Source organism: Juglans microcarpa x Juglans regia, chromosome 4S (assembly GCF_004785595.1).
Source record: "Juglans microcarpa x Juglans regia isolate MS1-56 chromosome 4S, Jm3101_v1.0, whole genome shotgun sequence".
NCBI classification, from domain to species: domain Eukaryota; kingdom Viridiplantae; phylum Streptophyta; class Magnoliopsida; order Fagales; family Juglandaceae; genus Juglans; species Juglans microcarpa x Juglans regia.
In genome coordinates, this window is record NC_054601.1 from 21,947,499 (window position 1) to 21,961,815 (window position 14,317).

At 31.3% G+C, this 14,317-nt stretch overlaps 1 protein-coding gene and 1 pseudogene across 1 annotated transcript; both read right to left on the reverse strand.

The window, feature by feature from the left end:
• Positions 1-292: 292 nt before the first annotated feature.
• Positions 293-3,666, reverse strand: LOC121263673 (very-long-chain (3R)-3-hydroxyacyl-CoA dehydratase PASTICCINO 2A-like). The gene is made up of 9 exons (XM_041166704.1): positions 3,535-3,666; positions 3,334-3,445; positions 3,049-3,067; positions 2,859-2,947; positions 2,726-2,779; positions 1,473-1,543; positions 1,312-1,393; positions 616-712; positions 293-507 (listed from the first exon to the last, which is right to left on the reverse strand). Exons 1-9 carry the CDS (start codon positions 3,603-3,605, stop codon positions 437-439), a joined length of 666 nt encoding a protein of 221 aa, XP_041022638.1. The 5' UTR covers positions 3,606-3,666; the 3' UTR covers positions 293-436.
• Positions 3,667-10,477: 6,811 nt separating this feature from the next.
• Positions 10,478-11,220, reverse strand: LOC121262136 (annotated as a pseudogene).
• Positions 11,221-14,317: the final 3,097 nt, after the last annotated feature.

A 14,317-nucleotide genomic window follows, 5' to 3' on the forward strand; every position in this document is an offset into this window, starting at 1 on the left:
AAATATGATAATTTGTAAATAGTAGTAAGATGACTTGAATTGAATATTTTTTGAATTTAAAAAAAAATTGAATAAAAATATTATAGAGTTAAAATATTTTCTTAATATTATTTTTGTTTTGAAATTTTAAAAAATTGAATATTTTTTTATTTTTTCTTTGAAAGTTTGGAAAATTAATAATGCTTAGTTTGAAAAAATTGTAATGATTAGTTTGAAAGTGTTTATGTTTGAATAATATTTGGAAAGAAGATGAGATGAGATATAATGAGAATTTTGAGACGGAAACTCTTTCCAAACAAGCCTTAATGAATAGCATTTTTCTTAATTGAATAACTATATTCTGACCGAAAACCAGTTTTAACAATAGAATTATATTTGCCACCCAGAAAGTTCAGAAATACATTTGAGAATAAAATTAAAGAACTTTGCTGCCATTCTACTCTTTCTTGGATTTGGAGAGAGCTTTCTTCCTCTGCCCAAGCATATAGCTGTACATGTGAGGACTGCCTGCACCGTTGTCATGCCATTTTATCAATAGAAGTCTTGAAACATGTAAGTAATGGCCAACTAAAAAACTGAAGTATTATCTTTCATAGAAGAATGCAAAGTTCAAACCTGGGACATAGGTTGCGAGTACCACGATTGCCATATAGAAGTAATCGAAAGAGAAGTTCAATTTGTTTGGCATCCTTATACAATACTTTTCAGATGCCTGTAAGGTAAACACCTCAGTTTCTCAGCAAACTCATTTTTAACAAGTAAAACATGTTAATGAACAAACGACATTTCAAAGTGTTGTGAGCAGAGAGAAGAGAGAAGAGGCGTATTAAACAGTAACCAACTTTGGCTACTACAGGCTCACATATATGACCACTTTTTTTTCTTGTGTATATCCTACCTTTGAAAACGGATGACAGATATGTTGAATTCAGTAAATATAAACTAGTTCAATGCTTATCAAGAAATTTTGAACAAGCAACGCTCTCATCAACGACCTATAGGGCGGCCGGAGAGAGATAGAAAGAGATGCAAGATTATTATAAAGACAATTAACAGTTTCAGGAATTTTACCATAGAGAGAAACACACTAAGCTACTTATGAAGTTGTTTCTCACATTCCAAAACCACAGTTACTGATGTTACTGATCTCTATGGCGTCTTAAGTATGCCACTAACATAGCTCCATCATAGCAACTTCATTTTAATATGGCACATCAGCATTAAATTTGGTGTAGACATCAGGTGATCCTAATGCTACTTATGCGTATTAACAAATGAAATCATGATTTCCAGCATCATTAACATTGTTACCTTAATGTACGGCAGGGCAACATATATCAGACCAACTTCACTGGTGATGCCAGTTGGATACAACAACAAAAAGGTGCTATACCTGCATTGCATATATAACTCAAATGAAGGAAACCCACCATTTTCATTCCACTAGTGGCCACAAATTACAGAGACTATACCTGAGCCACAAGAGCCATGAAGGTGCAAAACCAAGCATCTCTTTCGTCCCAAAGAAAGAATACCGGATAATCTGCAGAAACAAAAATTTGGCTTAAAAATGATTTACAGTATATTTTTCCCATGCTATTCTATTTTTGGGAAGAACTCTTTTGTAAACTATATTCTCCAATAAAGATAAATTGACACGATTATTACTTATATCAGGCTCCAGCACGTATCAACAACAAAAGTTCAGAACTAAAATAAAAGCCCTGCTTCTTCTCTCTTTTATTCTGTTTTAAAAAGCATACCATGACACACAAAGGGATTGACATCTCGCACATTCATCTACAAGAACAAAATTTAAGCAAGAAAAATTGTTCTTTCCATACTTAATCAATGTAATTTCTTCTCCAGGGAATTAATATGTTACTTCAAATAATAAGTACCGCATCATACTACTTGACATTGTTTCAGTGCAATGAGCAATCTCTTTGCCTGTGATGTTTCCCTTAAGTATGCCATCTCAAGTTCTGTTAAATAAATGAAGCCCATTTTTGCTGAAAGTAATATTAATTGCTAAACTTTTTAACCATAAAAAGCAACCAAGGTCTAATAAAAATTAATGTGTTAGAAATATTGGAGTAATGAACATTAAATAGTATATTGGAAAGATTGGAAGTGTACGATAAACCAAACCATTCACTCAGAAAACCAACTCGGTCGGACTTAGGTGAGGTTTGGATAGTGAGATGAGATGAGATAGCTTTTAATAAAAATTAAAAATTGAATAAAATTTTATTATTTAATATTATTATTGTTTTAGGATTTAAAAAATTGAATTATTTATTTATTTTATGTGAGAATTTGTAAAAATTATAATGATGAGATGAGATGAAATAGGTTGTGATAGTTTTGATATCCAAACTAAGCCTTAACATTATTGAGGATAAAAGAGATTATAAGGACTCCTTTAAATGTTGAGATGAGATTAAAAAAATAAAAAAAAAAATGTGAATAGTAGTAAAATAATTTATGAATAGTCTTGAAATGTTGAGATGAGATAAGTTTTTACAAGCACCGAATGAAATCCAAATTCAGAAATATACATAGAGGGCACTAGGCTCCGAAATTTTTTTCATATACGTGGTGTTCATGCAATCTGTACCGCATTACGACTAATCCCACACAAATAAAAGCAAGAAAAAGGGGAACTGAAAATGCAGTTGACGTAAATAGCAGGTAAAATTAAAAAAACATGGGCAACACTTGCCTCTGTGATGGACCAGCTGATCACCAGGGAGGTCACAAGTACGTGACCCTGTGTCTGCAATCATAAGCTTCATTCTGTTAAATTACAACAAACCGATAGCTTGGTATTACATAAGAATAGCATTGGTTGAAACCTGAGGGAAACTCCACAAGATGCCCCATGTCAAATACAACCTCGAACCTATCTGTGGCAGTGTTGCTGAGATCGGAGATCTAACCAGACCTTTCGTTTTAACAAAGAAAACAGAAAATATTAATTCTTGTTCAAAACAGAACATTTTCAAATCCTGGAATTTAACAAATAAAAAATAAAAGATTGCTCACCTACTAGACCATGAATTATCTGTCAAACAACAAAAAAGGGAAGATCAGTTCCATTAAAAGCTTTTTCATTCTTTTTACATAAAGAATAATGGTTTTGTTAACTATGGCTATAATTTTTCTTTGTGGGCAATGAAAATCATCTCATATTTTGGGAGATTGGTCAATGAGGAGGATTTTCAAAATCTTTGGGGGACATGGATGAATTCTCTTAAATTTTTTTAAGGGGAGAAACTGGGGAAGGGAATTTTCAAACTTTAGGAAGCCAAACGGTGGTGGAATTAGTACCTCCAAGAGAGCAGCGGTTTGAGCGAACTGAAGCGGGCGTTCGACAGCGTTGTAAACCTGTTCATGGCCGGACTCCCTGAGCGTCTTCACAGCAAGGTAAAACACTTGAAGCCTGAGATAGATAAATAATACAGAATTAGTTTCATGGGGGCATTTTGTGGGTACAAAGAGAGGGGGAAGAGAGAGAGCTGAGGCGGGAACCATCCGAAGAAGACGGTCCAGTTGTAGAGAGTAAGGTATATGCGACGGAGGAGCGACGGAAACCCAGCCATTGAAGAAACAGGAGCTAGATGGAGTTACGGTTAACACGCCCCTGTATATATAAGAAAAATTCTATTAATCATACGTAATTTTTTATTTTTTAATTTTTAATTTCTTTTCATTGAATGATGATAAATAGAAAATTTTAATTAATTTAAAAAAATTAAATTAAAAAAATTAAAAAATAAATAAAAATAAATGTAATGTGTGAGGATAAAAATAAAAAGTGAAGCATTAGCATTGGTTTCACTAAAATTATCTTTAAAATTTGATGAAAAGTACATATTTTTCATAAATCTAAAATCTCTATATCCGTAACTCCACATTAGATTAGTCATTAGATACATCAAAATAATAATATAATATTATTTTTTTAATAATAATATTTTTAATTTTTTTTATATTTTACAATTACACTAATCATATATATATTAGTTATTTAATTTGATACTTAAATTATTATTTCTCAACTAATCTTTTTTCTCAACCTAATTACTCAAATCATACTTATGTGGCCTTTTCAACTATTATTTGTTTACTATAATTATTGCTTGCCAAATTCAGTGACTCTCATTCCATCACTATATGTCAAGTTCTTGTTTACCTGTATTGGTACATGCACACGAAAAATAAAAAGACAGTTGTAGGATTAAACTCGATAAAACAGGTTTGGAGGATGAGATGAGAATTGTTCGAGAGTTTAAAATATTTTATTTTAATATTATTATTATTTTGAAATTTAAAAAATGTGAATTGAGATTTAAAAAAATTGAATTGTTTATTATATTTTGTATGAGGATTTGAAAAAAGTGTAATGATGAGATGAAATAAAAATTTTATATCTATCCTACCTCCAAACCTACATTTAAATAGTATTTTACTGTAACTCAAAGTTTTCCATTTATTTGTTCAAAGTTTTTGTTTTACTGTAGTTCAAAGTTTTAATTTGCTCAAATTTTTCATTTATTTTATATTTTATATTTGAGCTTTTGATGAATCTAATCTCAATACTGATTTAGTTTGAATCTTTAACTCATCTCAACTTATCATTATAATTTTTTTAAATTTTAATATAAAATATAATAAATAATTCAATTTTTTTAAATTTTAAAATAATAATAATATTAAAAAATAATATTTTAATAAGAGAGAGTATTGGTTGTGTTAAGAGGTGCAGGTGAGAGTCGCTCAACCAAAAAGAGTACGGGGGGAATCTGACTAAAACAACAAGGAAAAAGGCATTCAACTCCCAACTCTCAACAAATCGACGGGACTTTTAAGTAGAGGAAGCCCCCCCCATGTGAGAGGCCCTCCTGATCAGGCATCCCATCACTAACATGATTTTTCCTTCTATATATATTTTCTACAAATTTAATATATCTTTTCTCTTTAAAAAAAAAAAAGTATTCTAGATATTTTTGTTACAAACTAATTCCACACAACTTGTCGAGTATTTTACTCTATAGTTAAAATGTAAAGTAATTTCGTTTGTTTTCACATATAAGATGAAATGAGTTGAAATTAAAGTTAAAAATTAATTAAAATATTATTAAAATATATATTTTTAATTGATTTTAGTTGAGTGGTACGAACATATGATATATAATCTGTATTTGTAATCGAAGACATAAATAGTTGACCAAATCACTTGTGCATTAACGTTAGAGTGTAGCTGGTCGATAAAGGTAACTCATTTATGATCCTTAACACCTACATTGTCCCACGTGTCTTTTTTTTACTTATGGGGGGATTCATGTTATTATTGTAAAGGGCGGTAGTTGTACGAACTCCTCCCGAGAGGTCTGCTCTCGTAGAGGCTTCTTTCCCTGTTTTTGTACTGGGTTTTAGTCCTTTTTCTTAGGTAAATATTCTGGGAATTTGTGCACGTAGACAATGTTTCTTTTCCAAGTGACGATAATGGAAAAGAATACAGAGGAGCTATGGCAGAAAGAGCGGTGCAATCTTTATTAGCCGGTGGCGGATCTTGTTAATTTGTCGTTTATGTTTATTACGTATCCAAGTATATATATATTATATTATACAAGGCCGCTTGAATTAAGAATTGATTTTAATTTATCTTATCTTATTATTATAATTTTTTTAAAATTTTTATATAAAATATAATAAATAATTTAATTTTTTTAAATCTCAAAATAATAATAATAATATTAAAAAATAATATTCTAATAATATTTTATTCAACTTATTTCATTTCTTAATCCAAACAGAACTTAAGTCAATACGAACACAATCTATTAAATTAAATGTGTAAGAATTTCAAATTATAATATGATCCATTAAAATAATTGATTAACACGATACGATACTTTTTTATCTGTTATTAATTAATTATAAAATAGATTGACATGACACAACTTATTTCAACATGTTTCAACCTGTATTATGCTAATGGATTGAATTGACCCAAATAATTTATTTGACCCAATTAACATAATTTTACATAAAAATTAAAATCACAATATCTCTAAAAAATATAAAAATAATTCCTAATGACCAATATCAATACTTTTCATATTTTAAGATATAAACCAATATTACAAATTACAATCTAAACAATAAAAACACAAAACTAAATTAAAGTCCAATAGTACAATCCAAACAATAAAAACACCAAAATCAAAATCTCAACAATACCAAATCTTAGCATAAGTCCAAAGTTACAATCCAAACAATACAAACATAAACATATTGTAATAATAATAAATACAAATCTAAACATCTTATTGGTTTATAGAAATGAAGTGTTCTCCTTTCTCCTGAAAGAGCCACTTTTATGATCGTTCAATAGCATTAAAATGTCTTCACATGTCTAAAATATAGCCAAGCTTGTCTCAATGTTTACAAAACTCCAGTTCTCAGCTACAGTTGTCTTTTAACAACCTCTTCCAATTTCTCGGCTTGGTCAAAATCAACCTTGAAAGTTAGCATACTGATGCCATCTTTACCAATCTCATAATCTTGCTTGATGTCTTCAACTTGAAAAGATTGTAACTGTATACACCAAACAAGAGATCAGTACACAAACATTAAGTTTAACTTGTCAAAGATATGATATCTCCACTTATTCCATATATATCCATACAAAGACATCATATACTTAACCTGAACAACAAATATACATTTAGCATATTTAAGATGCATTGTTCTTATGAACAGCTTATCTGAGGATCAGAGAGATTTTAATGGAATACACTACTCAATTTAAACTTACCAAAAAACAGCTGAAGTCAAAATTTGAAGTATAAAGAACTGACTAGAGTGTAGAAAGATATCCGACTCAATTATTTACTCTCTACAAAACAAACATGAAAGAAAAGTGTGATCATAGTGTTGGGGCATATTAGAGAAGGTAATCTAGCAAAACATCATTTCTAAAGAGATTAAGCAAAATGAGACGAGATAGACAAAAAAAAAAAACTCAGAGTAATAGAAATTTATTTACTTTTTATTTAGTTAAAGAGTAACAGGAATCTTATCAAAATGTTCTGCTAACAATTACGGATTGTATAACAATGCATTGACAAGGACCAATGGCATCCACTAAACATGAAAAAAAAAAAAACTAATTAATGTGACTTCAAATCACCTGATGGTACATAATACCCAAAAGATCAAATGGAACCTCTACACCCATTGGGACCTACAATCATATTCAACCCAATCAAAGATGCCAAAAGAGTTATTTTACCAAATTAAAACAAAATTGAAATATAACTAACAAACATTCTTAATAAAAGTGGATTAGCATGCAGAGACAATTGTAAGTAATGCACATAACAACAATAGGAAAAATCTAATATCTTAGATTTTACAAGACAAGTTGGGGCATTTCTCAAGCATTTGGATGCAACTCCTCCATAAGCCCTGACAGTCCACTAGCTCCAAGTTTAATTCCTCCAAAATAACTGGAATTTAAGAGATGTGAGCAATACGAGAACTGCAACAATATACTAACCAACTAAAGCTTATGCAGATAACACATCTAATTGAAAGCAGAGTCCAAGACATGAACTCAATGAAACAAGATGTACTGTGAAACAAAAGTAAAAATAATGGGTTTCTTGAAGATCCCATGAAGGAGAAACTTGAAGATTCAAAAGCCCTAAATTATTTAATTCTTTTCCACATTTTCTCAGTCACTAAACAGAGCACTACCACTAAAACAGAAACAACAATTTTTTCTTCTTGAGGACAACATTAAAATTTAAAGAGGAGGAAAAAAAATACAGTAAAAGAATATTCCAATGTTAACTATAAAACGTCACCGGAAAAACCACACCTTCAAAGCTTTTTTCAATGAGCATTTGCAAACCAGTGAAACCACCACGAAAAGCTTCATTTATCAAAAGAAAATACTTGACTAGCTAAGAAGTTTAGAAGAAGCTAAGAGGCCATAGGTAGGGAAGGAAGGAGAGGGGGTGGGGGAGAGAGAGAGAGAGAGAGATTGGAGGAAGATCATTAGAGACTGAGAGATAGAGGCTTCACCACTTGAGAGATTGGAATGTCGTCTGCTTGAGAGAAAGGCAGACCGAGAGAGACAGTGAGACTGACGATGAAATAGGTAGATTTATTGAATAAGAATGAAATCATTTCTTATTAAAAGTTTTAGTTAATAGAAATATGTAGATTTAATTATTTATATTATATTCTTAACATTTCTCCTCACACGTGGATTAGATTCTTTTTTAATGAGTAAATTTAATAAGTGAAATATTTAATTAAATTGAATAAAGTACATGGTCAACATTTGAACTCAAAATCTTTATTCTGAAATTATAATAAATCACTACCTTTCTCAAAAGTTTAAACTAATTGAATGAGATAAATTTAATTATTTGTATTAAATGAGAAGTTTTTCAATATTTTAAATGATTTCATGTCATTTGAAATGATAAAAAGGGCTAAACTTCTCAGGAAAATGAATTTGTTTGAAATGATTTTTATATGTTTAGGGCCAAATTAAAGCATATTGTATTTGCATAGGAATATTATAAAAGAGATCAGAATCATTTGGCCAAACAAACATCACAGAGATTTTCATGATCATTGTCTTGTTGGGTTTCTTAGCGTTGAGTCGTTTTCAGCATTATTATCAATGGCTCTCAAGTTACTCAATCGTGGACCATTCTTTCGTTCTACAATAGCCTGCAATCCTTCTTTTATGTGCATCCAATGGTATAACATTGATCATGTTTCGTTTATTAGGCCGAGTATGAGGCAATTCTTGAGAGAGTCCAAATTCCACACTTTCTTTCTCAATGGTCAATCCCAATGTAACAATTTCATTAAAAAAATTGAAATTAAGTTTCAAATATGACATGTTTTCCACTATATATTAAACCAAAATTTTAACTACACTAAACAATTTCACCTGTATAGTTTTTTTTCTCTTTCGATTGATATTTCGTTTCTCATTCAATTGAATTGGCATTTGACAATAGTTAAAAGAATTTGCCCGTGAATTAGCTTAAGATGTTTTAGGCTCGGTTTGGATTGAGAGTTGATTTCAACTCATCTCATCTCATCATTACAACTTTTACAAATTTTCACACAAAATATAATAAATGATTCAACTTTTTCAAATATTAAAACAATAATAATATTAAAAAAAATATTCTAAAAATATTTTATTCAATTTTTAACTTCCATCTCATCTCAACTTACTATTCAGACCTAACCTTATTGATGTTTTTTTGTTGTTATTGAAATAGCTTAATTAGCATAATTGATATTGTTGATGTATTTTTCCGCTGAGGCAGGAAGTCAACAGTATAGTCGAATAACCGACAGTGGTGCTTGAGTAGTGGTGCGATTTTTGAAAGCTCGTCCATAGTTCAAACAATAAATAAATGCTAGAAGTATAAATAAAGATAGAGACAACGAGATTTATGTGCTTTGATAATAAGGTCAACGTCAAACAAAATTTTCTATCTAATGATTTACAATCTCTCGTGGCTCACTTTACTCTCAATGATGAAAATGAGGTCGAAGATGATAATTTGGTTCCTGCAGTAAATAATTTTATGGGATATTTGGAAGTAATTTTCATCTCGTTACATCTTATCTGATAATTAATCAAAATAAGAAATAATTAATTTAATAAACTAATCACAATAAAAAGAACTAAAATAAATTCTAAAGATACAAACTAATCTAAATAACGAATAAACTATTACTAGATAATGAACTAAGATTTTGGAATCTACCTCATTAATTCATAATAATATATTTACGAAAATTAATTCTTCTCAAACATCTACATGATAATCTAGAAATTAATCTTGTTATCAGGAAAAATATCATATTTGAAATCCCTTTTTAAGAAAATATTTAAAGTATGTTCTTCTTCGTTCAAATATATAAAATCAAATCATCACTTGTATCTATTAAAAAAAATCAAAAAAGATAATTTTATTTTTAACAAAATTATAAATTAGACTCTCAATTGATTAAGATTATTTTAGATTATGAGAAAAACATGATTGAACTCATATCAAGAACTCTATCTCTTTCAATTGATATGAAGCAAGAACAATAGATCATTGAACGCACAAATAACTCAGACGTGGCATTAATAAAAAATGACGCCATTTCTGTTTTGCTTCAAACACAAGCGCAGAGGCCTCCCATCTCCACGAGACTTCGTCTATGTTCTTTTTGAAATTTTCAAGTCTTCTCCATCGACGAATGCAATGCCCCCACGATTGCCAAAGACGACGATGTCTGTATTCACATCTCCTCGAAGTTCAATTTGGTGAAAGTTTGAGCTCGGATTTGAGCTAACTCTTAGTGGAAAATAGAAGATGAACTCCGCAAAAGACTCCACTATGAAGAAAACTATGAGCAATGGCAGTGAAGAAGGCTAAGTTTTTGGAAGCAATGAGGAGTAGTTAAAGCTCTGCAACTTACCACCCACTGGAATCTGACCACACAGCTTGTTATAACTCACATTCAAGAACTACAGATTCAATGTCGTCATCTCCACCGGAATGCCCCCGTCGATCTTGTTGTGGTTAAGATCCAACAAAGTCAAGCTCTTGGGGAACTCCACCTTGGACAGATTGAACTTGAACAAGTTCCTCAACAGGTCCACAATTTACATGGTCTTGTTTGAGTTGAAAACCATGGACACGTCTCCTTTGAGCATGTTACACGACTGGTCTATGACGTTGAAGTCCATGTTAGCGAACGAGATTGGGACTGGACCAGATAGTTTGTTGTGAGAGAGGTACAAATCTGGTACCTTGCTAAACGTACCGAAAGAGTAGGGGATCCTTCCGGTGAGTTTGTTACAGTCCAAGTAATGCTCATTGAGGTTTGGAAGCAGGGAAAGTGAGGGTGGGATAGAACCGGAGAGGTTGTTGAAGGAAAGGTCGATGAAGGTGAGGTTCTTGAGCTTGCTGATGAAGTCAGGTATTGGGTCAGAGAGGTTGTTCCAATTGAGCTTGAGAAAAGTGAGGTGTTGGAGCTTGGCAATGGCGAGCGGGATGGGGCCGGTGAGGTTGGGCTGTTTGTGGATAACGAGAGTTTTGAGGAAGGGAGGTCACCCACCGCGGCAGGGATTTGGTCGGAGAGTGAACCGGTGACGACGAAGAGTGAACCAATTGTTCACGCGACGACGAGCAGGTCGTTCAGTTCTTCTAGACCCAAAGATGACGACGCAGAAAGAATGATTGTACGGATGTGTTCTTTGGCTTCTGAAATATGAATTCTTCCCTCCTTCTGTTTGTCTGTTTTCATCTCAAATCTGAATGGCAGGGACTCCCCCACAATTTCGTGGCTCGCGTTTCGTATCAACCTCTTCGAAAACAAGCAGAAAGAGAACTTTGGCTGCAAACCCATTGTAGGGAAGCTTATGGAGCTGAGGAGGCTCTCGACTAACGTCTAATTTCAGTTGAAGGGAAGGCTTGTTTCGGTCGGAGGGAGTGCTTGTTTCAGTCAAAGGAGGGCTTGTTTCAGTCGCTAGGTTCAGTCACTTCTCGATTTTCATTTTTTTTTTTGTCAGATGCCTATGTGTTAGCCGGTTGCACGGCGGTTCCGCTGGCCAGTTGTATCTAGCAAAAGAGTAAGGTTACATACAATCGTAGAGTGCGTAAATATCGTGCAGTCGTTTTGAAAAAGAGTATGATTTACAATTAAAAAGTTAATTTTTTTTTTCATGTAGATCCGTGTTTATTCACTTTTTTTTAAAATAATTACATGACGCTTGCACATTTTTTACTGTAAAGAGCCAATTTTTCCTTTTCTATGTATGACGTGTTTTTTTTTTCTTTTCACATTTTTGTATTTCCGTTACTACTCCTGTAAAATAAAAATAAATATTCTCACACTAATAAAAATATAAGAAGTAACTCTATATAATTATTATAATTCTTTATTTAAAGTTTAAATAACAAAACCTCGTAAAAAACAAGTTAAAGACTCAAGTTTATCTTCGTGAGACCAGTTCGTTTAGAATTTAACATTTAATTGAAAAACGACTAATAAGAAGAACAGAAAGAAATCTCGATCAGCTTACTCACAGTTGGATCGTACTGTTCAATGTATAGATTCTACAATGATGCTCAGTAACTTTCGAAACAGAGACCAAGTGACTTTGGCCTGCATTAATTGGCACCATGTTATCAGGATATATCAAGAACAACACGTACTATTGCAAATCGACCAATCTAAAGTTCAACAGAATCATAATGATACTCACAGCTGAACCTTGTAGGAGAAAGATCAGACAAATCGTCGACAGGCTTTCCTTTTTCTTATCAAGTACATCACAGACTCATTACACCTTTCAATAGCATATCTCATATAAATCAATAAAAGTAAGCTTGTAGAATATGATATAGGCTACTGTCACGCTTCCTTGGACTAAGTCTTGTCCTGTAGTTTTATTGTCATAATTATCTTGACGTATGGTGGTTTAAAAACATAAAAACAAACTAAAATAAATCGATGATTCAATAAGAAATTCATCATAACATAAACATACTTAACATATAATTTTTTTATTAAATATTTCATGTGAAAACTTAAAATCATTATTGATCATACTGATACTTATGTTATATATGATTGATTTATTTGAATTAATTGAATGATCTGATTTATTTGATTGATATGACTTATCTGGCTAGTCACCACACTTAACCATGCGTGCAAAGTTGTGCACTAACTTCCCCTACTGCAGCAAAAGAAGCTGACTATGCAGTACTTTGGTGTACAACAGTACTAGACCACGCTTGAGTCCATGGCTTGCGCGTCCACCCTGAAACTGCATTGGTACCATGCATCTAAATAGTCATCTATTTAACTGTTATGAGCTTATTTTATATTTAATCTTATGAAAGTTTACGTGTCTTATGCAACGTGAGATGCATAATACATACATAACTATAATATGCAAAATGAAACAAGATGAAGGATATGCGTGGTACATAAATACTAGTTTCGAAAGAATTGACTTTAATAATAATATATATCTAGCTAACGAGTGCTAATACTAATTTATGATCAAGCTACTAATCTTGTAGTGTTACTTTCTAAAATTTTTGACCCAAAATTGATCACGGTGTTTGACTAAGAGGTTTATGATTTTTTTTCATATAACACATTGAAGTGAGATATTTATAGAGAAATTTGGGAGAGGATGATGACCAGTTTGAGTTAGACTCAGTTAATACATGTAGTGACATTAATCTACTGAACACTCGATCGTGATCATCTAATAAGAGAGTTTGAATTTAAAAACATGATCTAATAGTTCATTTAAGGTAGAATTGGCAGTGACTGAGACTACGTATGAGACTTTAATTAGTGCTAATTTTAAATTGAAATAAATTTCTAATGGCCGATCTTTAAATTTTAAAAAGAGTCTAATTCATTTAATAAATAATAAATGAGATTTAACTTAGTTATTTAGTCTAATTAAAAATTCATAATTAATCTCAATAATTTATCGCTCGTGAACTTATCCAATATAGCTTATTAAATATAATTTAGACCTAATAAAAAGTTATTAATATATTAACTTTAGAATTATTAGGCTCGATCGTCACAGGGTATCACAATATCTGCATCTTTTCTCTTTTGCAATGCCCTCTTGTTATACTCTTGCAAAAATATTACATACTTCGGATTTTCTAGAGCACGAAATTGCTCTATGAGCCGCGTTTGAACGGTTGCATTATAACATAAATGGTTTGGGAAAAGCTTGTGTGCCGTCCAAAATGTATCGCTCTAGTATACCGTTGCAAATTTTTTTATATATTTTTTTTTATGTAGTGATTAAAAAAATAATTTTAAGTGTACTGATGTATTTTTTTTTATTTTTTAAAAATACTTAAACATATTAAAAAAATGTAAAAAAAAAAAAAACACTAAAAAGCAAGTAGCAGTAGAAACGAGCGGTGCTACTTTGCAGCTCAGGCGGCAGAGTTGCACCGCTCAAATGTTTTTTCTCGACCAGGAAATTTGGTTGTAAAATTTGTTTTTAGTGCAAACAATTAAGTGAAATCACTTGAACAATTCTACACTACACATAATTTTTTTTTTTCTTATCAAATATATGGTGTATAAATGATGAATACAAAAATTACTTTAGTTTAACAAGATTAAAAAATATATATATAAATAAAATAAAAAATTATATATAATATGTGGTGTAAAAATGATAAATATAAAAGCTTAATCACTATTAGTTGTAGCC